This window comes from Benincasa hispida, chromosome 4 (genome assembly GCF_027475165.1).
Source record: "Benincasa hispida cultivar pf3 chromosome 4, pf3_genome.v1.1, whole genome shotgun sequence".
In the NCBI taxonomy this organism is placed as follows: domain Eukaryota; kingdom Viridiplantae; phylum Streptophyta; class Magnoliopsida; order Cucurbitales; family Cucurbitaceae; genus Benincasa; species Benincasa hispida.
The window spans coordinates 15,020,419-15,046,321 of NC_143481.1; the positions used below are offsets into that span (position 1 = coordinate 15,020,419).

Below are 25,903 nucleotides of genomic sequence, written 5' to 3' on the forward strand. Positions count from 1 at the left end.
AAAAACATAGACTTTTCCTGTTCCTTTTTATGTGTGTTACATCCTGAAATTAAAATTGCTATTTCATTAAAAAAAAAAAAAAATGCCAATCAATTTATTTGAACACATCGGTTCTAAATCTTACCAGTGGCAACTAATAAAGATAAAGAGAATGAGTCTTGTTTATAAATTTGATTCAGTACTAACCCTAAGGAGGTAAAACCTAAAACAGAGGTTTTCCACCATAATTGTGACATTTTAGCTAAAACCATTAGTTGCGACTGTTCTTATTTGCCAAGCAGTTGAGGGATGGTTTGTGACAACATCTGTATTAACAATTAGCCGTCTTTTATATTTACCCATAAGATAATCTTTACAAAATCTAATATAAATATGTAATATTAACAAAAGCATTTATAGCTCAGTTTATAAATAAAAACACCTTAAGTATTAATATATATAACGTTTATAAATATTTTATCCACAAAAATATATGTTAATGTCACTACTTTTCTAATATATTCATAAAATTAAAATCTCAATATTGATATCATCGATAAATTTATCCTTAATTTGAGATGGATTGATACATGTTTGAGGGTTTTGTTTTTCTCTTCTTAAGTGTATTTGGTAGGGATGTTCAAATGACCTGACAATCCAGACTTCCCAACTCAAATTATAAGGATTGGATTGGGTTAATTTAAAATATGGATTGGGTTAGGTTTTTTTATTTATAATTCGGATTGGATTGGGTCTTGGATTGAAATTTTGAATAATTCGGGTTGACTTAACCTAACCCAAGATATTAATATTAACATTATATATGTAACTTTCACTCTTTCAATTTTAGAGTTTTACAATATGTCATTCTCCTTCGTTTGCATGCATCTTCAATTTCCTTGTTTGTTTCGACTTTTGACTTCCTGTGCATTTGTTCAAGTTTCGTTGTTGTCGTTCGTTCGTTGGTCGTCTTCTCAAGTTTCGTGTTTGCTTCGATTTTCCATTCGTTCCAACTTCCGACTTCCCGTGTGTCTGCTCAAGTTTCACCATTGGCATTCACTTGTTGGTCATCCAGTTCCGACTTCTTGTCATTCGTCTGTCGTTGCTGTTCGTCCGATGCATCAGTTTTCGTCTTCATTTCGGATCTTAAAAAAAAAAAAAAAAACTGGTGCCATTTGTCTGCCTTCCTCTCTGGGGTTTTTTTTTTTAAAAAAAAAAAAATCAGATCTTCACTTCTTGCTTCTCAAATTTCAGACTTCCAGTGGCCATTTCAAGATTTGTAAAGATGTAAATTCAATTGTGACTATTCTATAATAGATTTGTGAATTTTTTAGTATTTGTACTGGTGGTTGTTTTATGTATTTTCTTTGTTGGTGGTTGATTCATTACATTTCTTTGTTGGTTTTTTACATGTTTGTGACTATGGACTCATGGATATGCCAATGAATGTTTAAGAACTATTTTATGTTTGTATTTATCTTGGATTAATATTTTTACAATGGTTAGGTTGCTGTAATGTTTCTAAATCTGCCAAAAATAGGGAGAAAAAACACACAACCCTACTATCCAACCTAACACAATTCGAATTTTAAGGGTTGGGTTGGTACCATATTCGGGTTATTTCGGTAGTCAACCTGACCAATCCAAATTGATTGGTCCAAAAGATACCCCAACCCAATCCAATCCATGTGCACCCCTATGGGAAATTTGGTGTGCAAGTTTGGAATGTTAAGACTGGGATTAGGTTGGGAGGTTTAGGTAACCTCGGTATAAACTGTGTTTGGAGTACTTTTGGAAGTATGGGTTTAAGAAGCCTATGTTTGGCGTGCAGGCTTAGGAGGTCTTTGAATGAATGCATATTTATAAATCTTGAGTTTGTGAAATATATTCTTATATCTAATAAGTGATTAGATTTTAGATATCTTATTATAGTTAAGTTTAAAATATAGAAGAATATTTTTTTTTTTTAAATTTAGAAATAGAGATTTGATAAATATTAGAACTTTATTTAATTTATTATTTTAATAATTTGATATTTTTATTTTACTAGGTTTTGAAATAAAATTTCATAAACTTTTGTCACTTTAACTAAATTAGGGATTTCTACATATATTGCCTAAATAAATATCCCTAATTACACCTTGTAAAAAATGTAATATTAATACAAAAATAAGCATGTAAGGGAAGTTTCTTGTGGTTATAAACTTTCCAAAATAGTTTTATTTTCAAAACCTATACAAGGAAAAACATATAGATAGGTAATCGATTTTCGTTTAGGAAAAATATAAGAAAATAAATAAAATCTAAAAGGAAGTAAACATTAATATTAAATAAAGAAGAGAAAAAGAGAATTAAAAGATATAATCTAATTAAAAAATAATAATTGGAAAAAAGTCCAAAAGAAAAAAAAATAGAAGAAAGAGAAAGTGTGTTTTAAAAAACATTATTGTGATTAAACTAAAGGCTTGTTTTGAATGACTTAGAAAAAAAATATTTTTCAAAAATTCATTTTCATTAAAACACTTTTGATAAAAACTCCTTAAAAAAACCCACATGTGTTTGAAAACTCTTTCTTTGAAGTATTTTTATTTACAAGTTTGTTTGGTTTGTTATATACTAAAAGTGTTTTATTAATCCTATTCAAGATTGGTCGTGTTGGGGTTGATATCCTAAATCTCGTGGGTTTCATAATTTGTAAATTATTTATATACAAAATATTTATTAAATAAAATAAAGTGTTATTTTATATGACATTTAGTTTACATTAACTCAAATCTAATAAACTAAGATCCTAGGTTATTTAATGTAGCTTAAACAATTATGTAATAACATACAAATGGATCATGTTTAAGTTGTTGGGGTTGATGTCCTAAATCTCGTAGTCTTGTAGTTTGTAATTGTATTGTACAAACATTTTATTTATATAATAAAATAAGAGTTAATTTATTTGACATTTAGTTGTATTAACCCACAAAAACCAATAAATTAAGATCCAAGGTTATCTTTTGTAACTTAAACATGTATGTGGAGACATACAAGTGGATCATGTTTAAGTGATAACCTAAACGGTTTGTAGTAGATGGATAAGGCTGGGTACCTTATCCTAATGACACTACGAATACGACCCGCTTTGTAGTGTTACAATTGTTGTAAAATGCTACAAATGATATGATCTTGATCATTGATGTGGAGACATGTGAGCGGAGGTATTCTATATAAAGAGTTTGTATAAGACCGGACCACGAAATGAATAGTCTCTCTATATAACACCATTACTATAAGAGACTTACATTTTACCACGATGACCATGGATAACTTGACTTGAATTCTTAGTGAGTTGTGAACTCCTGCCTATGAAGGCAGTCCTTTGATCTGCATGGATGAGATTGGCTAGTTTTGCCGACTCAATATGTCTATCAGTTTAAGGATTTGTTTGATTGGGGAGCTGGAAACGTAACTACATAAGATGGAATTCAATCCTTCCCGGTCATATGTTAAGTGGGTGAATTGCTCCCTTAAGGCTTGACTTTGGGGCTTGAACAATCTCGATCGTGATGAATTGAATTAGTATAAGGTTTTATATTAATTTAATTCATGTTTTTAGGAAGTCAATCTTGATCCAAATATTGCTTTTAATTATGCATGTGATGTATGGTTACTTTTTTTATGTCATATAGAAAAATCCCACAATAAGATAAACATTTATTCCTGCATCATTTTAATATAAATGTTATATTATAAAGTTGCATGATTCATTAAGCATGTTCATGCATCATATTGTATAAATGTTATAAAGTATGATTGCATGCAGAAATAATATTTTCATGCATCATTTATATTATAATGGTTATAATATATAGTTTAGATGTATGGATGGATGTTGTTAATTTTTCATTATCTTATCATATAATTTTTATATATGTAACTTAATGAAAAAGGAAATGCATGATGCGTGGCATTACTTTAGTAAATTATAATTGTTATAATTTTTTAAAGTATGTCATTAGATGCATAGTTAGGTTTTAATTATTTCATTTAATTTTTATAATTGTTATAAGTTAAATAAAATTAGAATTAGAATATATAATAAAGAGTTGCATGCTAACATAGGTTAAATCGGTTTTAAATAGTTTAAAATTGGATTCACATTAGACCTATGTTCATAAAGTTTCTAATAAGATTGGAAATAAGTAATCTTTTTAATTCGGTTTAATAGGATTAGATTGGATTTGCATAAAAGATTAAATTTATAACAAATTTATCTATAAGGGAACATTTTTCTTAGGATGGTTTTGTCTACGCTGAGGTATTTAAACCAACGAAAATGGAACACCTCTACTTGGGAATCGACCTAGAAGGTGAATTATATACATTTGTTATAAGCATGCAATGAGTGATTACTGTTTATTAAAGTGTTTAATGGACATAAATCAACATTGTTAAACTATCCAAAGTAAATCTTGTTAGGTTTTATGCCCTAAAACTCGTAGATAGTAAATGTAAATAATTGACCGTCATCAATAAAGAGTTATCGATGTTATTTCAATAAGTGTTATTGATTGTGTTGTATTCTATTTTGTCTTAATAATCCTAAATTCAATAAACCAACATCTTAGGTTATCTGATGAGTCTTGAAATGTATGTAGAGACATACATGAATCAATATTCAAGATACAACCTAAAAGGTCTATAGTATAGAGATAAGGTTGTGTACCTTATCCTTGTGACACTGTATATACGACCCACTTTGTATTTGATACAAACACAATGATCCAATGCATTCTTGTAGATGACATGCAAGTAAGGGTATCCTATGTAATGAGTTTGCATAAGACTGGACCGCGAAACAGTTACCACTAAATGTAACACCATTGACTAGTTAGGTTTCTATTTCAATAGGATGACCTAAGAAACTCAGTCTTAATCCTGAGTGTATTATGAACTCCTATTCACGAGGGATTGTCCTTTGATTTGCATGAGTGAGAGTGGCCAGTTAGCTGACTTAATAGGCCTACCATTTTGGGGACAAGATCGAGTTGAAGTTGGGAACATAATACTATAAGATGGATTTCACCCCTTCCCGAATTTAGGGAAAATAGATGAGTGTCCCCTTAAGTGGTGTCTCCGGGACTTAAACAAAGGGTCTTATCCTCTCACTGGCTCGAGAGGGATTTCTGTTTAATGGTTGGATTATAAACAGGTTGTTCATTAGATGAGCACTGAAACTTAAGGATATAAAGATAACTCATGGGTAAAATGATAATTTGACCTAGTTGGTGTTACAAACACTCGTGAAGGACTAACTTGTTGTCATTGGTATATCCGTGGACACATAAATATATATGCAGTGAGAAAAGTGCAACTGTGGGTCTTTAGTGGAGTGTACTCACAATTAACGAATATCGATTAATTTGGATAATGAGTTTAGCCAATTAATCTCACAACGTTGAACTTTTGATTTGTAGATCCATGAGGTTCCCTTTCTAGCTCGTAAAGGGAATTGAGGTAATTATGTCTTAAATTGAGTTTGGAATGTTCAAATTCACGTAGGGAAATAATATAATGTATAATGATGCATATTTTAATTAAACTTTATAATATAAAGTTGATTTTTGGATATGATTCAAAATTAATTTATGGGAAGTTAAATATTTAAAGGAGTTCAAATATTAATTTAATGTGAATTGGATTCATATTAAAACTATATGTTAAAATTAATGTGCATTTGATGCACATTAAAATTATAGGTTATGAGAGAAATACAATTGAATATGATTCAAATGTAGACTAAATGAAATATTTGATATTTAATTTGGTATTATTTAATTGAAGAATTAAATAATTATTTAATTTAATTTAATTTAATTTAATTAATTGAGTTAAAATTATAGATTATGTGAGAGATGTTTCATTTAATATTATTTAAATGAAATCATTAATTAAATTAGATTTAACTAATGATTAATTGGTTATTAATTTATTATTAGTTTAATTAATTTAATTGATTAATTAAATAACTCCCACTAGGGGAGCTAATTGAAACATGGTGATCCCACGTTCCTCCCTCTCTCTTTGTATTGATAAAAAACATTGCTTTTTTATTACAGAGAAGATAAGTTTCTATATAAGAGTTATGTATAAATTTCTATATAAGAGTTATGTACTTTTTTTTTTTTTCTAAAAGAATCTTATTTTTTACTTTTTCCAATTCAATCGGTTCCCACAAACTAAAGTCCTCAAAGAATTTTCAGAGGATCGGGAGATAATGATTGTGGTGGTATTGATTTTGTGAAATCACTTGGAGAATTGATTTTTGTTAGATTCTACAAATGTAAAGGTTTCCTCCCCCTTTCTCTATAGAGTTAATTTTAAGCATGCTTAACCTATGTTCTAATTTTATAGTAGACTAATTTTTTTGTTTAATTAGGTCTCTGTATTATTTCTGAATTGTACAGTGTTCGGGTATTTCAGAAATCCTAAATTAATAATGTTTTTGGTTCTATGATTTCCACTGCTTTAGGGCTTTCATCCCTACAAATGTTACATTGGCACAGTTAACAAACACTTAATAAAAATTATTAGTCAATTTTTTCTAAGTTAATCAACCCTAGGTAAAACACTCAGTAGGAGGAAAATTGAGTATATTATACTTCATTTTTCCTTTCACGTTTCTCCCTAAAAATTCACACCGTGAGATCTATGCTCGACCTCGAGACACCTTTGCTTGTGTCCCCCTACAAGTGGTGTTTGAGGTCAATAACAAGGTGAATGGAGAGAGTGTCTATAGTAAGTGGGAAAATGACGTGTGTCAACATATTCCATGGTCTTTTTCATTAGTTTGCAGTAAACTTTCATACTCGGCCTTGGGACACCTTTGCTTGTATCCCCCTACGAATGGTGTTTGCATGAATTTTTATTCAAACTCTAGAAATGGATAGGATTACTTTAGTTTTTTCCCTAATATATTTTTTTCCTATGGCTGGCTCATTAGGGCGAAACTCTAGAATATAAAATGAGGGGTTATACTTACAAGACATTGTTTAGTAAGTTAATAATTTTTAGACCAAACAATGGTGGCTAATTAATTATGGAATAAGAGTTATTCTAATTTAATTATTAGTTGAGTGTGTCTCAATTAAGTGAAAGAGGTAATTGATCACCCTACGGTGACTTTTACCCTACCCTACTGAAGCATCATTGCAAAATAGATGTCACATAGAGTACATCATATTTTTGATAAATTGATTGGTTGTTTAATTGGGTAATGCATTTAGTAACTAATATAAATAAATTGTATGATTTGAGCAAATTCATTATGACGACCGCTACTTTTAATCTGCTTTCCGTTGATAAGCATAACGACAATAATTACACAAGTTGAAAAAATACTATTAACACTGTACTCATTATCGATGACCTGAGATTCGTCCTAGTTGAGGAATGTCCTCAACTCCCAACTGCCAATGTCATTCAAAATGTTCTAGAGGCATATGAGCGATGGGTAAAGGTGAATGAAAAGGCCAAGCATATATCTTGGCCAACTTATGAAGTATTGACCAAGAAGTATGAGCCCACGTGAGCATGAGATCATGGAGTCCCTGAGGGGAATGTTTGGAGAACCGTCCACACAGCTCAAACATGATGCTCTCAAGTACATCTTCAATGCTCGTATGAAAGAGCGGGCATCTATTTGTGAACATATTCTAGACATGATGGTCCACTTTAACATGGGGGAGAAGAATAGGTCTGTCATGGACGGGCCAGTCAGATTAGCTTCATCTTGGAAACTCTACCTGAGAGTTTCCTTCAATTCCATAGCAACGGTGTCATGAACAAGCTTGACTACAACTTGACCACTCTGCTCAATGAGCTGTAGACATACCAATACTTGATGAAAGTCAAGGAACAGAAGGGTAAGGCAAATGTTTCTTCGTCCTCCAAAAAGTTCTACAGAGGTTAGTTGTCTATTAGTGTCTATCGATATTTTTTTTCCTACTTCTGTAAATAGTTTGACATTTTTTTATTTGTAAAAATTTCCTTTTGAAATATCAATATAAATAAAAACATTGGCGTCCCGATTTTATGAAAATATCGAAGAAAAAGTTAGGAAATTTTATAAAAATTGATGGGTATTGTCATAATTAGTTAATAAAAATTTGATTATGGCTTAATTAGACCATAATTAACCATTTTTAATATCATTTCTATAAAGGAATATAACATTTTGATATATATTGTAAATATGTGTATAAATGTCGATGCAAGAGAAGAAATTTAAAAAATAAACAAAAAATAATTATAAAATAATATCAAACCTTGGTAGTTAATTACAAAAATTAAAGAAGACATGAAACATTTGCATACGAAAAAATTGTAAATTGTTTATTATTAAAAATAGTTACTTAACCAAAAATGATAGGACTCATATGACCAACATACAGATCATATTGGTAGATACATCTTACTAGTCGATGATCTTCCTCCTTCAGATGAATGATAATTATTTGATGAAAAATCCTATCGACAACTCTTGAAAGACCATAATAAATATATGTTATTTTTCTCAAATTTGATTTCTTGAAAAATGAGAGCTTTAGATAGTAAAAGAAAGAAAATTCACATCAATTCAAATTTGAAGTAAAACTATTCATTGACATGTGAAACAATACAATTTGAATAATCGAAGACCATGAAACTCAGAAAAAAAATCTACGTTAATTGTTAAAAAAAAAAAATTGAAATTTCTCGAAATTTACAATTGAGCTAGGCTAGGAAAGCTAATTGCTAAAAACTTGAAATTGTCTAAAAAATTTGATGGAAATCTTGAGAAATCTCAAAATTTCATCAAGATATAGGAAAAATCAAAATTCTCCCTTTGAAATTTTGAGATTCGATAAAAAATTTTCACAATATTGGTCACATCAAATAATTCTCCTCCCATCTCACTAATTATCCATCTTTTCCTGCCTACTTCCAAATTTTCTCAATCTCTTTCAGAATCTTACTCTTCAATTTTATGAGTTTTAACTTTCTAATGAGTGAGTTAAAAGGAGAGTTTTTCATTCTTATTCTTCAAGAAAAAATATATTTGCTGGTTTATTTAGAGAAAAGTTAAACGAATCTTATTAATTATAAATCTAATTTTTGAAGAATAAATACTTCTCCTACCATAGTCTCAAAATCATATAATTGATTCATTCGTATTTATCTTCAATTTCTCTCTTTAGCTCTTTCCAAAGCAATTGGCCAAAGAGGGTGTTATTTATTGCAACCACCTTTCAATACATAGTTTGAAGTAAACAACATTTAAATTGAGTTGTCGTATATTAAAGTAGACAGACTAAAGAATATTTACTGCACAGTGGTTGATATTTAATTTTTTTTTTAAAAGAGAGAGAGAGAGAGAGAGAGAGAGAGAGAAAACTGCATAAGGTTTGAACCTTTTTTTAAACAACAAAAACGAAAAACCATGCTTCAGCTTAATTATTTAGGTATGTATTATTTATCAACATTTACACTGATTTCCTCCGCCCAACACTTTTTATATACAAAGAGAGAATGTATCATGTGAGCCAAATTGTTACCCAATACGTCTAAATAATAATGTCAAGTCTGATGGATTGGTTAAACAGAAAAAAAGCTATGTGGCTATCAATCATTGTCTTTGTTCTTTAAATTTGAATTTTCAGTGTCGTAGCATAGATCCTCAGCCACTTTTCTGATAGAGAAGTAAGCTATAATAATTTTTTTTCCCCCTAAAAAGGACTATAAATGACTACTAATCTACTCTAGTCTAACCTGGATGCCCTATCGGTGCGCTCACCGCCAGTATTGTGCCCAGCGATGAATTGTTTCAACCACCTGAGGAAATAGCGCACTAACGCTCTCATTAATAAGATCTTGGAAGAAATGTATACAGGCTTCATCATCCAAATCTAGGCGAAATTTCTCCTGAAGCTGTGCCACCACCATCTTAAGGTCAGAATAAGAACAGAAACACATTAGTTCAGGAGTCCAACCAAATGGAGCAAGAAACTCACCTTAAGAATGCCCTTTTCAGGATCAGAAGCAATGTCAGGAATATTGGAACCCGCCATCAGGTGAAATAAATTTAAGATAAGATTACTCGACTTTCGAAGTATATTATATGCTTCACAACAATACGATTTGAACCTTGTATAGTATTGGCTGAAGTACGAAGACATTGTTCGCAATTAGTTTCGCATGGATGGACCAAAGACTTCAGGAAAAAGAAAGTCTACATATTTTTACTAATTACCAAACACTTGTATACCTCTCGGCCCCGCCCATGGCCTCAACCATCTCCTTGCACAGCTTCATGGGAGGTGGAAATGGCTTGGGATCTTTGCCGAGGATAAAGCCAAAATCAACATGAAAGAGACGCCCATCATCCCTTAAGAGAAGATTGTCCAGGTGCCTGCAGAAGACCAAGATCAGTGCCTCAGAATACAACCCTGGTGATAGGGGTCCGAATAATTTTGAGATTCAGTCCAATAAAATCAAATGCAAAGTTCATGATACGCTGTTCTTTAAATAAAAATTATTATAAATTCATGAAACAAAAGGAAAGTTGGCAACAATATCATGATTGGAATCAAATTACCAACAATAAAACAGAAACAAGTCCTTAAGAAAGCTAGATGAGAGAATTTCTACTTTAGCTCATTCTGGAGGGAACGTCCTTATAGCTGCTGATCTCTTTAGTTCAAAGATACAGAAACATTTACATCCTCGGCAATTTGAAAATTTATTCTTATATCACCGATTGACCCTTCACTTGTGAGCTAGAAATGTTAGAATATTAAGCAAATTTAATATTATATAATCTAACATTCCCCTTCACTTGTGAGCTAGAAATATGAAGAAGGCTCAACAAGTGGAAGTCAATATTAATTAGGAAGGAAACAACATTACAAGACCTTAAACACAAAACCTCCTTTGATCACTTGCTCTGATATTATCTTAAATCACCAATTGATCCAAAAGCTTAAGCTTGTGGGTTAAGATGAATTTAATATTATATCATCTAACATTTATCATGAAAATCATTAATTCTCAGCTATTTTCCCTAACAACAACACCCAATGAGACTGAGAATTTTAAGCTTTTAGATGTTGGCTATAAAGTTCAAGGCTCAAGAATAACCACCTATCTCCAATGCCCAATATGTACGTAATGACAGAATATCCAGCACAGCTTTTAATAAATGTTTCAAGACAGGTAGCTGTGATTCCGAAGGGACCATGCTCATCAGGATGAAACTTCTGCAGATAGCTTATAATGCTGCGATGTTCTGAAAGGATCTAGAAACAAGAACAACACATCTTAATTGACCAATCACAAAAGCATGAGAGCGGAAAGCAAGTTAAATGTTGTTATTAGCCAAGTTAATAATATGAACCTAAAAGAATTACCAGGGAAAGCCGCTTAAAGTCAGTGATAGTATAGGTTTTTTACTTCTTTTTTTTTATTATTGTTCTTTTTTTTTTATTATTATTATTATAATATATATAGATATATATATATATTTTTTTTTTGGTAATACTGAAAGAATCCTGATTCCTCGTCGCTGTGTACATCCAACTTTTCTCAGTATCAAGAAAAATTTCAGAATAAGGTTGAGACAATTTTCTAATTTCTTACTGAGGATTTTTAAAAGACTAAATATCTGCAAATAAAAAGTAACCGTGTTGGAGGTGCCTAGTACCTGAGCCAAAGATCGAGATGGGATGAATTCCAACATGCCTTCATCTTGTCCAGTTGCCAAAACTTTATAAGGAGTCAAGTAAAGATCAAGATTTTCCAATTTAAGCAATCGATCCATAAGCCAAACCATTTGAACAACCTATAGATAGCAAAAACTCGTGAAGAAAATTGTGAGGTTTGCAAGAGCCAGGAGAGGGAAGAGCTCATTTAACTTTACCAATTGGTCTTGCCTAATATCATCTCCTTTTTTGAATATGATTTTGCAACTTTCGCCATTTTCTGTTCGGAAAGTAAGACGCAAAGGATGTAGTGCACTTTTAAATATTGATGACTCTGCTGGCACAATCCCAACAATGAGCACACCTGGAGCCAATGGCGATCGTATGGGCTAGGAATGTGAAAAGTCCACAAAGTTAGTAATGTAAACAACCAGATACATACATGCAACTATCTAAGAACGGAACTTTGTTTTCTCAAAATGTACAAAAAGGCCCTGCAGGTTGCTCGTGATTCTAAGATCTGCAGTAGACAACATCCATTCTATAAATGTACCTCATCAAAGTATGTAAGTTCGCTCAAAAGACCAGAAAGCAGCTGCCGAAGCTTCTCCGTCTTTTTTTGGGTATTTCCACGCACATTCCTTACATCCTTCATAATTGAACACAATTGAGCTGTCAGTTCAGTTTGCCGCACCAGACCATGCCATAGCTTAAAACCATCTTCGTCTCCATTGACACCAGCAGTCAACTGCAATAAACAGATTTGATTATTTTACATTATGCATAATTAATCCACTCCCATGGAACCATGTCACTATCATCTGTATGCTCCAATGAAAAGATAAGTTGCTCGTGAGATACAAATCCAAGCACAATTTTACCAAACTCCCACCATTATAATGCAATTTATAATTCTTTAACTTGCATCTTTGCATATCACATATATACAACTGTACTTGGTGAGACTACTATAATGCACCTTTATCATATTCTCTTCCAGAATCTCATAGGTACAGTAGAAACGTCTTGCATATGCGGGATCATGAAGCTCAACAGCAACATACCAGCGGAGAAAGCTAGCCAACTCAATATTGCGCAGTGCTGTCAAGTTCAAAGGAATATTGGGTAAGATATAGTAAAAGATAAAATTGCCACTGGAATACACGAACATAATTAGACTAGAACATAAACAAAAATTCACATACCACGCTGCACAAGAAAATGAGAAAGTCGAGATTTATCAGATCGCTCAAATCTAAGAGCCTGAACCAGTTGAAGCAAGTAACACTGGAGCTCTTCATCATCTGCTCTTTCAAGAACACTGACAGCATATGCACGAACCTGTTAAGATGGCAATTATATGTTTATCCAATTCATTTTGACTCATATACTAAGATACTTAGTACAAATACAAGACACCTTTCATATTTTGAATTTCTTTCACAAGAACTTGCAAATAAAAAGTGGGATAGAAGAATTCCTAACTAGAGTGAGATAATGCTTGCCATCTCACCCAGTATTTGATGACTTGCAAAGTTCCCAATACACAAATGATCCACCCTCAAATGTGCAATTGTGTTCATATCCATTCGCACAGCCCTTAGGAGCAAAGAGTGGGGAAGAGGCAAGGAGCTTTCATTAACATTAAGGCAGGTGCATCAGCCTTTTCTTAAGCTGTTTTATTTTTTCTTCTTTTTTAAAGAAATAACGAAGACACTATATTTGTCTGCATCTTTGTACAATATCTCCTTGTGTAGTACCTCATTTTTTGGTTCTTGGGAGAAGATGCCTTGTCTCCCTGCCTTTTGTGTAGTTTTTTCTGATAGTACTAATAGAGGATATATTGGAAATAATCGTAGGAGGAATTGGTTATAAATAGGAGTTACGGATCTTAGAGGAGATAATTATTCTACCTCGAAAGGCTATTGATATGGAAATTTTCCTTTTGATATAGCAATATTAATTCTTTGTTGGTTTTCTTGTAATTGAGATACTAACATCTATCCTTTTTTTAGAATTTATAATGAAATCTTTGTGTCTCTCATACAATTAAAAAAAAACAAAAAAACAAAACAAAACAAAACAAAAAATACAATTTTTTCCCTTTACACTAAGCCCCCGATTGCTTGCACTATGTGCCTTAAAAGCTCTATTCACGTGCATGTGGAAAAACAAGAGAGTAACGATGATTAGAAGGGTAAAGAATGAAATTGACTTTTATTTTAATAAGTGAGACTACCTCTTCGCTTTCAAAAACAGGAGAGAGAAGCTCCAATGCATCACAGACATCAATTGTTTCCCATTTATGCATCAATTCTAATGCTTGTTTTGCCTCCTGCACTTGTAGATTCACAGAAACATTAATTTAATTAGTATTTATTCAGGAAATTGTATCAGGTTTTCTACCAATGAGTTAGTGTATATTCAGGAAATGAATCCAAAATTTCTTTAGATTCAAATGAGTAAGTAGATCTAGAATCTATGATGATGCATGTGCAATCGTGCAGGATAGCAACAGAGAAAGAGAGCTAATGCACGGAGATGTAATGTAATTACTGCCACCATAGTGAAGGTAAACATCATTGTAAAGAACAAATAAATAGTGACAAATTCTATCAGGCAATTACATGGTAAAAGAAGCTGCATTGAAAACCAAAAAATTGTAGCACAAAAACTAGGGGGAAATTACAAAACCTGTAGCACAAAAACTAGGGGGAAATTACAAAACCAACCCTCAATTTTGGGGGTAGGATGATGTTGATTGTATATGAGTTGGATATAAGTTTCAAGACGCTCCTAGCTCAGAAACCACACATAGACAAACACATGGAGGTCCAGTTTGATAATTACACCTTAAACATCTAATTATGTTGTAATATTCTTAAATCACCGATTGACCCAAAAACTTAAGTTGATGAGTGAAGGCATATAAATTACTATTATATTATCTAACACTACCCCACACATGTGGGCTTGAAATATATAAAGGACCAAACAAGTGGAAATCAATTTTAATTGAGAAAGAAATAACATTGCAGGGGTTTGAACATGACCTCCTAGACCACCTGCTCTAGTACCATTTTAAATACCTAAAAGCTTAAACTTGTGGGTGGAGGCAAATTTAATAAATCTTCATCTAACATATATAAGCCTATTATTAAATCTATTAATCCTTTTTATTAAATGAATTAATATAACTAGCACTTGACCTTTTAGGTCAGTTACAACTTAGTCTCTAAGATTTCATTATCTTATATGATAAAAAACGGTGGATCTCAGAGAGAGTATAGTTAATACTCTAAACTGAGAAAGAAATCTAATTAATTAACTAAAGCTACCATTAAAAGTAGTTCTTACTTTAAATAAATAGGTTAAATATATTTTTGTCTCTTACCTTTGTTAGCTCTATGAGTTTCAATCATATCATACGTTTTGATGATAACAAATATTTACTTACTGATGATTTTAGTGTTTTAAAATATTCATAGCGTAGAGTTCGACAAAACGATTCCAACATAATTTGAATTACTCAAATTGGAGTTCAAATGAAGAAGATAGAGTTGAAACAAGTCTAACAGAAAAATATCCATTGGCAGTGATATGACGGCGTAATCAACAAATTGGACCAATTAGAGAGCATCACTTGGATCTATGGAGGAGCGACACACGGGAGCCTTAAAATTGTTACGTGTGGCTTTTGGTTTTCTTATATTTATAAATAAATTATCTTTTATTTTGGCCAACCGCCACATTTGATTTATTATTATCATTATTATTCTACTTTCCTTCTTTTACCATTTAATCTTCACCCTTCATTCCTTTAAATCCTCATCCATTGACCACTTGTAAATCCTACTTTAATATTTTTGTTAGTCCAAAAGGAGTTTGGGCATAGGTTTAATCCTAAACCCGAAAATGGATTTGAGTGTAATTGTTTGATTCTGAACTTGGTTACTGCAAAAAATACCCAAGAAGGAATCTTGGTGGTGGAGTAGGGATTTTGAACCAAAATACCGATGTCATCTTTCCTTTTCTCTACTCTTTAATTTCTGTAATTTAGCTATTTTTTCTGGCTAATTATTTCATTGGTTTCGGTTGATTTAATTTAGTAATTTCTTGAAAAAAATTTAATTTTATCAAGCAACTCTATACATATCCTCTAGTGTTGTCATACAAACCTACAACCTTCTCTTTTAATATTAAAAATCGCGGGAAGTATCATTGATTGTCCTTGTAGTTTAGAACAAAATCAGGTTTCACTTTAATACTTTAATTTCTAAGAATCAAAACTTTTATATTTGAAGTTTAAAAGAGGAGATAAATAAGTCATGCAATTAGGCATAAGGATCATTTCAATCGTATCATTTCATCCAGAAAGGATCAACCACAAGTCTTCTTAGGCTCACAAAAAATTTCCTACAGAGAATATAAAGCATAATGAATTAAAAATCACAGTTGTCCCCTTCCTTTCCTTGCAGTTAAGACTCACTTCAATCTATTTTCCATGAGGTAGATGTATATTATATATATCAAGTTTTGGCGGGCCTTCAATTTAGAGGTAAAGCTACTAGGGCATCACAGTTACGCATATGCTACTTGTTAAGTGATTATTTTGAGAGAACTGCAGGATCTTTTGAGTTAGTTAAGCAAATGGAAGAATCAATGGGTTATGGGTCCCCTTTCTAGCTTCTTTACATATTCTTCTTCTATATTTGTTTGAGGTTTAATACACGGTTTCCTATGGCAAGAAAAACATCTCATGAAATAAAATTTCTCCAAAGTATTAAGCCTAACCTAAAAATATGGGGGTTTGACTTTGAGCAGCTTGATTAAGTAACTATGGATAGATTAACTTGGAGGAAAAAGGCACTCGCACAAATGGACATAAAAGGAGACTAGGGATGAAAGTTACTGGTGAGATACCATCATCCTTGATGCCAGCTGTCAATCCAAAAGTACAACTAAAACAGCATCATTTGCTCATATATAAACCACTCCTCTGGATGACCCTCAGATTTATTTTTTTTAATTACAAGAAAATGCACGAGAAATTTTCAAGTTTCACCTCCGATGCTCATTGAGGCAAGGTAATAAAGGAGAAAAAATGAAAAATGAAAAAAAGAAAGAAGATTCCATCATATCATGTTGATATAAGAGCTTGAGGGAGTCCTACCTTTCCTTGAAGGTGAACAACAATAAAGGTAAGAAATATATGATTCCATTTGGCTTCATGCTTGGATATATAGGTCAGAGAAGTACAGTATAAAGAGTAATGACTATGATGGGAGGAGGCTTGGAAAAGAGCTAACCTGAATGTCACTCCACTCAACACATCGAAGAAACTTTGTGAGAGCTCTCTTCTCTGACATCAACGAGAAACGAAATTTCCAGAGGAGCTGTCTTTCCTCTCCGCTCAAATTTCTTGTAGGTGGGTACTTTAGTATCCTCTGTATTGATCTACGAAAAAGAAGGGAGCATATTCAACATAGTTCGATGACAAAAATTGCAGTGACATAGTAACCAAAAATGTAAACAAATATGCAATTAATCAACATGATTTAGATCATCCAGGGGTAAGAGAGGTGAACAGATCAGCTTACCATCAACATAAAAAGTTGCAGTATCATGATAATGCTATTCAGCTAAAGAAAGGTATCCATTGAAAATGATTTGTAAATCATAAAAATAAATATGATAGACGAAGCCTGAAACTCCAAGCATGTAGCGGTGATGAAAACATTGTTGAAAGATGCAAAAGTGTGCAGTTAATTCCAAGGGATACAATTTTTCTACCCCAGTAATTTATCAATCTTGAGGAAAAAGAACTCCAAGTCATAAACACTCAGCAGCATATAAAAGAACCAAACATCAACTTACTTTGCTCGAGAACAGAAAAAATTATACCATTATTCAATTAGAAAAATATAGAATATACAAATCACTAATCATACTTCTCAATGGTGCTTACTTTGTAGCTTATTTGGTCAATATTCTTCAAGTGTTATTTTCATAAATTGGGATGCTTTATTTCATTCTTCCTAATTGTTCTTTTTTGGTTCAACATGCTTTGTTTTGTTTTTTTTTTCCTCCCTTTTTCTCTTTTCCCTTTACACTCTTTCAAGAGTCCATGCCCTTGAGCGTTTTTTTTCCTTCCAATTAATTAATGAAAATTTTGTATCTTGCTACAGGAAAAGGTATTTTATATATATATATATATGAATATATATATTCTTAAATCACCAATTGACCCAAAAGCATATGCTTATTGGTGAGGGTAGATTTAATTATATATCATCTGACATTCCCCCTCACTTGTGGGTTTGAAATATGGAGAATACCCAACAAGTGGAAATCAATATTAACGGGAGAGGAAATAACAATGCAGGGGTTTGAACACAAGAGCACCTGCTCTGATACCATCTTAAATCACCAATTGAACCAAAAGCATAAGCTTATTGGGAGGATAGATTTTATTACATATCATCTAACATATATATATACACACACATACATATATTCTTGGTTCAACTACAGGGATTTGGGAGAATTCTTCTCCCTACCGGATAAAGCTGAACAAAAGTGCATACAACAGGCCAGGATCATATTCAAATAAGGTTCAACTAATGCTAATATCTAGGAGAATAGCAAAACTGGTTCAGTTAGATATAAGATATCAAGATTCAAGATCATTTACGTTGTTCACTATGTTAGCCAATGAGGATCAAAATCATTGATTATTCCATTGTCCATATTCAATGATTTCTGGCAATATACGGTGGGCTTTTAACTATGATCCTAAACACAACACAACTTAGTTGGTTTATGAACCTTTTATCTCTTTTGATATTTGTGAGTATTCAAGCTAGTCCGCCCACACCTCAACTATTCTCATGAGACAATTTGCTGACCCTACTATATTTGGTTGCTGAGGTAATTCGTAGAATACTAAATCCTAGGTAAGTAGCCACCATGGCTCGAACATGTATTATCTAAATCTTAGGTAATTCGTAGAATACTAAATCCTAGGTAAGTAGCCACCATGGCACGAACATGTATTATCTAACCCATACTTATAGTGGCCCTTACTGAGCTTGGTACAACTCATGGTGGTTCTTTATTGACCTTATTTTGGAAACTCAGGCTCAATTGATTGGGATTAATGTTGTCAAAGCTACCATTTTTAGACTTGGTTTGAATGGAATATAAAAGACATTTTAAGACGAGACTTAGTTTTTCCATCCTTAACCATGTTCTTTGAGGGGAAGTCAAGGATTAGAATTAATAGGAGTAAGTGTCAGAGTAAGTGTCAGGTTTTGGGGATCAATTCCAAGTAGGAAAAGCTTAACAAATTGGCTAGTTTGGTAGGTTGTGCTGTTGGTTCTTTTCCATTGTCCCATCTTGGCCTTCCCCTTGGAGGTAACCCGAGATCTATCTCTTTTTGCCCTCCCACCCCATGGAGAAGATTAGGAAGAGATTGGCGTCTTGGAAGAAAACTTTTTTCTCCAAAACTGGAAGACCGACTCTTATTAGATCAGTGTTGAGTGGGATTCCTATCTATTACCTTTCTCTCTTTAATGCGCCTATGTCGGTTTGCAAGAGCATTGAGAAGCTTATGAGAGACTTCCTTAAGCAGAGGTTCGCATTTGGTTAAGCTTCACAATGAAACTATGGGTAAATGGCTTTGACGATTTGCCCTTTATCCTAAATCCTTATGGCAGAAGATTATTGTGAGCAAGCACGATCCTCATTCCTATGAGTGGATGGCGATCCCAATTCCTATGAGTGGATGGCGAACGAGGTTAAAGGCACACATCGAAACCTGCACAGAGATATTTCTTCTCATCTCCCCTCCTTTTCCCATCTTGCTTTTTATGTTGTGGGGGAAGGCAAGGAGACATACTTTTGGGAGGATCTTTGGGTGGGGGATAGATCCCTCTCTTCTATGTATCCTTGTTTATATCATTTATCTTCTTTAAAAAATTGCTAGGTGTCAAAGTTTTTGGTCTGGTTGGGGAGTTCAATCTCTTTTTCCTTTGGGTTCCGTCAATCTTTGTCTAATATGGAAACGAAGGAGGTGGCCACTCTTCATTCCTTGATTGAGAGTTTCAACTTTAGGCTTGTGAGAAAAGACACTCGTGTGTGGAGTTTCTCCTCTTCAAAGGGCTTCTCCTGTAAGTCTTCTTTTAGGTTTTTATTGGATCCCCCTCCCGCTGTCGAGTTGGTCTTTTGACGTGTTATGGAGGATTAAGATTCCAAAGAGAGTCAAGTTCTTTTCTTGGCAAATTTTGCTTGGGCGTGTGAATACGATGGTGTTAAATGATATAATTACATTTGCTTTCACCCATTAACTTAAGCTTTTGGGTCAATTGGTGATTTAAGATAGTATCAGAGCAAGTGGTTCCGGAAAGTCATGTGTTCAAGTCACTCATTGTGTTTCCTCCCCAATTAAAATTCATTCACTAGTTGGGCATTCTCCATATTTCAAGCACACAAGTGAGGAGGAGTGAAATGATATAATTAAATTTGCCTTCACCGATTAGCTTAAGCTTTTGGGTCAATCGGTGATTTAAGAGATGGATAGGCTTCTGAGAAAGATGCCTTTGTTAATGGGCCCTTGGTGTTGCATCCTTTGTCAGAAGGTGAAGGAAAACTCGTATCACCTTCTTTGGGGATGTCAATTTACAAGATCTGCGTGGAGTGACTTCTATTGGGAGTTCGATTTTGAACTTGCTCATCAAAGAGATGTTCATTTGATGATGGGGGAATTCCTCCTCCATCTGGCTTTTAAAGAGAAAGGTCGTTTTCTTTGGGACAAAGGGGTGTACAATTTTGTGGAACCTTTGGGAGAAGAGAACAACATAGTGTTTCATCGTGAGGAAAGAGACCCTAATGAGGTATGGTCCTTAGTGAGGTTCCACGTTTCTCTTTGGGCTTCGATTTTGAAGATTTTTTGTAACTATTCTCTTGAAAACAATTTACTTAGTTGGAATCCCCTTCTCCAAGGGGTTTTGTGGGCTTGATTTTCTTCTCTTTTTTTTAATAAAAAAATGGATATCACCTCGAGGACCTACTTTTTGCCTTTTGCCTTCATTAGTATGTCATGTGTAAGAATGGCTTGAAGGATTAAAATCATATCCTTTGACTTTGTGCATTCCCGGTGAAGATTTGGTCTAGGCTTTCCCAATGATATGGGTATCGTTGGATACTTTCATTTTGTTGTGAAGGTCCTCCTATATCCTCCCTTTCAAGATATCTGAAGAGTTTTGTGCTAGGCTTCTTAATATTTTATGGTATTGCGTAGAAAGCAACCTTCAGTGTTTGAGAATGAGAAAGGGCCTCAGGAGGGCAGTTGGAGTATGATTTATTTTGATGTTTTCGGTTCTGTCTCATAATTTCCTCTTGTATGGGCTTCTGTTTTTTCTTTTGTATGTGTGTGGCCTACATTTTCTTTGTACTTCCTTTCTTCTCAGTCAAAGTTAATTTCCAGTAAAACACACATTATTTTGAAAAGGGAAGAACAAGAACAGCAAGAAGGACAGTCTCCCAAGAAAAGATTTGCTCAGAAGTCTCTATAAGAGAACCCAAACTTCAGGTGGGCCTGCTATGTTAGTTATCAAGAATAGTGGAATCTTTAAAGGCTGAATAGCTAAAAGCACAGCATGAAGTGCTTAAGTTTGCTCGGGACTCCTTTTATTTTATTCATACCCTAAACAATTCAAGTGAAAACTCTCCATCTCAATACAAGGTAACAAATGAAAACATGATCTCAAGGCTAATTGGAAGCAATTCTAAAAAGATTAGCTTTGTGCTTTTATTTTCAACCGTTACTCTTAAAAATAACTTTTAAAATGATATGTAAGGATTAAAAGTTGCTGAGCATTTCAAATCAGATTAAAGTTGCTGAGCATTTCAAATCACTATTCCCAGATCTGTAATTTTGGCAAGAAAAACAACTTCCATTTTTCTGAAAGATAAGTTATCAGTGAGAAAAACTACAAGAATTTTTTTACAGGTAACTTTCTCTCCTTGAAGCTCAGTTTTAGATAAGTCATTTAGCAAACCTCAAATTCAAAAGGCAGTTCAACCACAACAGAATTGAGTGGTTAACCAGTATCTTAATTTACTGCTTACTTTCTCTCATCAGAGCTTGGTTTTAGATCCCTATCAATGATACCACGAGTTAAGCTCCTAGCCAGCTTCAGCTGCTTGTGCTCAGAGGGGTTGGGCTTCCCCACTTCAGGGTCCCATACATTTACGATTTCATTTGTTGAAGCTATTGGAGAGGGTAACAGGAAATTTGCTCCAGATTCCTTCATATCATAAAGCCTAGGATCAGCATACAATGAATTGTGCATGGGGGGGTGGGGAACTCTTAATATAGAAACAGTTGAAACATATTCACAGATTAAATCCTAGTACACTGACTTTCAAGACCTTTGAAACCACGGGACAGTGCCACAAGCAGTAGAAATCATCAGTACTATCAGATAAGACTGTGTGAACAACTATTATCTAACAAGTTAAACGGCAACATCCAACATACAATAGAACCACTGACAATAACTTGAGATCATCGATCTTCTACAGTCATCAATATCAAATACTTAATCAGGCAGATGGGACACAAAAATTTGATTACTATATAATATAACAAATACAAATTTAGATCTACAGTACCTGAAAAACTACTCGATGTTCGAATCCAGAGAAATCAACAATCAGATACAATTTAGAATTCCCATTTTTAGAGCTTTCTCGCTCCCTAATTTGCTCCAGGGCTTTAAATGTAATGCGGTCTAGCCAATCAACATGTAGAATTTGTCCCCTCTCATACTTATTCACTACCTTTTCTAGACGTTCCAACTCACCACGCTCATGTCTGGGGACCTGTACACAGACAACTTGTGGTTGAATAAAGTGATCAATTCAAGAGCCACTACACCATTTGGAAGTTAAAAATTGATGTTCTTGCAATACGTAACAGTCTCAAACCTTTCCAGGAGTTGTTGTTGGGAATGATCCATCTGCTTCTTTTCCTAACCAAAGCCGAAGCTTCTGCTTCCCTGTTTTTAGTTGTTTCTTTCTATTAAACAGAAGAATTGTGGCTCCCCCAATCAATTCCTCTTCTTTCCCACGTGACACATCCCAAACCTAAAAATGTAAGAAAAACTAAGAAAACAAACGAAAAGTAGAATATTTACAATACCATATTTACTTCAAAGACATTATTGACCATATTTGTTTCAAAGACATCAAGTTTAATAAACATAGTAATCTAGCAATGTTCATAGGTGATGACAATGAATATTTATTTGCTCGGATGGAAAAGAATATTGATTCACTCAGGTGGACAAATTACACAATGATTACAAACAAATGAAGGGGCTCCTACAATTGGTTAGTACTCTCAAATTCCAAAGGCTATTCGGTACAATAGTGAAGGAGTTCGATATGGAAACAGTTATGAACTTTAGATACCAATTGTCTTAATAGAGGGGAAATGCAACAAAAAATAGTGATATCATAAAAATCTACAAACCGTCAAAGCTAGTTGCGAGTGAACAGTTAAGTCTCGATATTTGGTACTCAACGTGATGAGTTCACTCCAGCAATATGAAGGTCCTGCTGATTCCAATCTAACACAATGCAATAAATGTCAGGTAAAGAGCTATTATCGTTTTCAATCAGAAACAAAATGTAAAATAATAATAAATAAATAAGTCAAAAGGTGCTGGTACATAAAATGTACAATATGAAGTTAAGAGGATATTGCATTCTACAAAATCCTTTTAAACATGATTGGCATTCTAGTGTTCTAAATGTGAAAATAATTACATCGGAAAGTCCTAGGACCTTGAAAGTTAGAAAAACAAGCTTAGGGACATATGAATACAAGGCGTGTCAATACAAGGAATCTTGTAATCAATAATAGCTACGGAGAACGAGAAAAAAAGAAAAAAAGTCATAGTGGCATGGATGAAACCTTGTTCTGGTAGGAAGCCCAAACGGGGCACCGTCAATGTACAGAGCACACTCAACAAATAGCTCTGCTCTTCTCTCGTCGGATGCAGAATCAATATCTGAAGAAGTGAATGGAATATATCATGAGATAAGAAAAATTAGTAACTAGGGTACATCGTACACAAAATAATCGTCCTACTAATTTATGTTTATCTAACTAACAAGCTGCAATTAAGCGGCCAAAACGTTAATAGGCTATCAAGTAGTCTTACAAATTACCGAATAGGTGATCCAACGAGTCAAAATACATCTACTTCGTCAAAATTGAAATACGGTGGCAATAATGCGTGAAAATTCAGATGGGCTTTCAAGCGATAACTATGAAAAAATATGGATGATCGAGATAAATTGAAAGAATTAAAAGGGCACCTGGATCAGAGGACTTAGCGGGAGGCAAATTACCCTCCAATCTTTCAACCCGAAAGGTGACGGGGAGATTGATGTCGCAGGACAAGAAGAATCGGAACTCGTTTCCGCTCATCTCCGCTAAATGGCTGGGAAAATAAAGCTTCTCATTGTCAAACTTCGTATGGTGAAGGCATGGAGTTCTACAGATTAAAAGCTTAGCGAAAAACAGAGCTAGGCTGAGAAGAACAGTAAAGTTTGCGCAAGGAAACTAACTTCGATATAAATTTTGATTTTGGCGGTGTGGTTATTAATCAAACATACATATATACCTATGATATATCGGATTCTCTACCCGGGTACCACCGTGTCAGAAGCGAAGCATATCCGTCTTCTTTTAAGAACTAATTCAACATCTTAAATAAAACTAAGGTGCAATTGCAACTTTAATAAAAAAGAATAATAAAAATTAGGTGGGTGTCTTTAAGTTTTGTTTTTTTATAAATCAAATAACTTTCACTTTTGTTATCTGATTTCTACGTAATTGTTATCTGATTTCTATATGATTGTTATGTAATTATCACATTTGCAATTACAAAAAAGTTGAAGTCATCACTTTACTTTCTTAAAATTTCCTTAAAATTAAAATAAAAACTAGAGTGTTTGCAAAATTGAAAAAATAAAACAAAATAACCTAAAAATAAAAAATAAAAAATGATTAAATTGACACATTGAATGAAGTCTCTGAGAACATATAACTTATATTTTGATTTCAACTTTATTTTTTTCCATATTCATATATGGATATATATATATAATCTCGAAAGGAGGGAATGAAAAATTCTACACCAATCACATATTATTACGTCATTTACCAAATTAACAGTGAAATTATAAATAATTGAATCTGAAACTAATTAAAAATTGACATGTGTCCAAGATTGAATTAAAAGACACAAGTTAGCAAATCTCAATGATTGCACTTGTTTTTATTCTGATAGTTAGGTCGAATAAAATAACTTAGTCCAATTTGATATTATTATTTTCAATTGAGCCCAAAATTAGACTTAATTTGGTCCAATGCCAAATAAGGCCTGAATCCAATTAATTTGGTCCAATAGGTCAGGTCCATGGACCAAGGAAACTCAAGCCCACAATGCCTACCTTGAACTACTTCATTTGAAGGTAAAAAAATTTGCAAGAACCTATAGAGAATTCTCCCAATAATAAGAAAACTCTCCAACCCTTATTCTCAACCAACATTGTATATTAGAATTCAATGTTATTGGATCAACCATGGGACAAGTAAACGAATATCATTTTCACCTCTTCAGTTTCACTCAAACATTATCTGCTTCTCCATTACTCTATCACTTAGTCGAACACAGACCGCTTTCAACTTCAATCGATTTATTTTGTGGGTCTAGAACGAGCATTCTTTGAAGGAAATCATTTTATATACCTAGAAACGAATAGTCTAAGTGTTGTTAACCGAAATTTATTGGGCCAAGCTTCAACAGTATCCTGGTGTGACAAGATATCCCGAAGAAATTGGAGTACAATGGTGGGCAAAAGTTTATCAAGTCCACTATAGGTATGACAAGATGACCACAAATATAGTTGTCACACCCCGCCCCAGACCACCCTCTTATGCCTAAGAAAGGGCGTGACTGCAGCAGTTATCAACCCTGTGGCTAACACTTACTACCTACTAACTATTGCAGAATAACTCTGATACCAATATATAACTCATATACAATGGAATATCTTTAGGCCAAAATTTATTAATTTAGAAGCATAACATATTTAGAGTCATTACAACATTAGATTTA

At 33.3% G+C, this 25,903-nt stretch overlaps 1 protein-coding gene across 1 annotated transcript; it reads right to left on the reverse strand.

Moving 5' to 3' along the window:
• Positions 1 to 9,740: 9,740 nt before the first annotated feature.
• VPS34 (vacuolar protein sorting 34) lies at positions 9,741 to 24,460 on the reverse strand. The gene is made up of 17 exons (XM_039030344.2): positions 24,096 to 24,460; positions 23,689 to 23,785; positions 23,245 to 23,341; positions 22,698 to 22,856; positions 22,383 to 22,592; positions 21,837 to 22,015; positions 17,015 to 17,162; positions 13,945 to 14,040; positions 12,911 to 13,046; positions 12,685 to 12,806; positions 12,259 to 12,453; positions 11,924 to 12,094; positions 11,708 to 11,845; positions 11,149 to 11,303; positions 10,274 to 10,417; positions 10,020 to 10,167; positions 9,741 to 9,936 (listed from the first exon to the last, which is right to left on the reverse strand). Exons 1-17 carry the CDS (start codon positions 24,205 to 24,207, stop codon positions 9,799 to 9,801), a joined length of 2,445 nt encoding a protein of 814 aa, XP_038886272.1. The 5' UTR covers positions 24,208 to 24,460; the 3' UTR covers positions 9,741 to 9,798.
• Between the last annotated feature and the right edge of the window lie 1,443 nt (positions 24,461 to 25,903).

What these genes read in the sequence shown, in the direction of transcription:
- VPS34 (XM_039030344.2), bottom strand. Translation starts at nt 24,207, where the DNA reads ATGAGCGGAAACGAGTTCCGATTCTTCTTGTCCTGCGACATCAATCTC. An exon ending in CGCTAAGTCCTCTGATCCAG is followed by an intron (nt 23,786 to 24,095) that starts GTGCCCTTTTAA and finishes TCACTTCTTCAG; the next exon opens with ATATTGATTCTGCATCCGAC. An exon ending in ATATTGGGCATTGGAGATAG is followed by an intron (nt 10,418 to 11,148) that starts GTGGTTATTCTT and finishes GGTCTTCTGCAG; the next exon opens with GCACCTGGACAATCTTCTCT.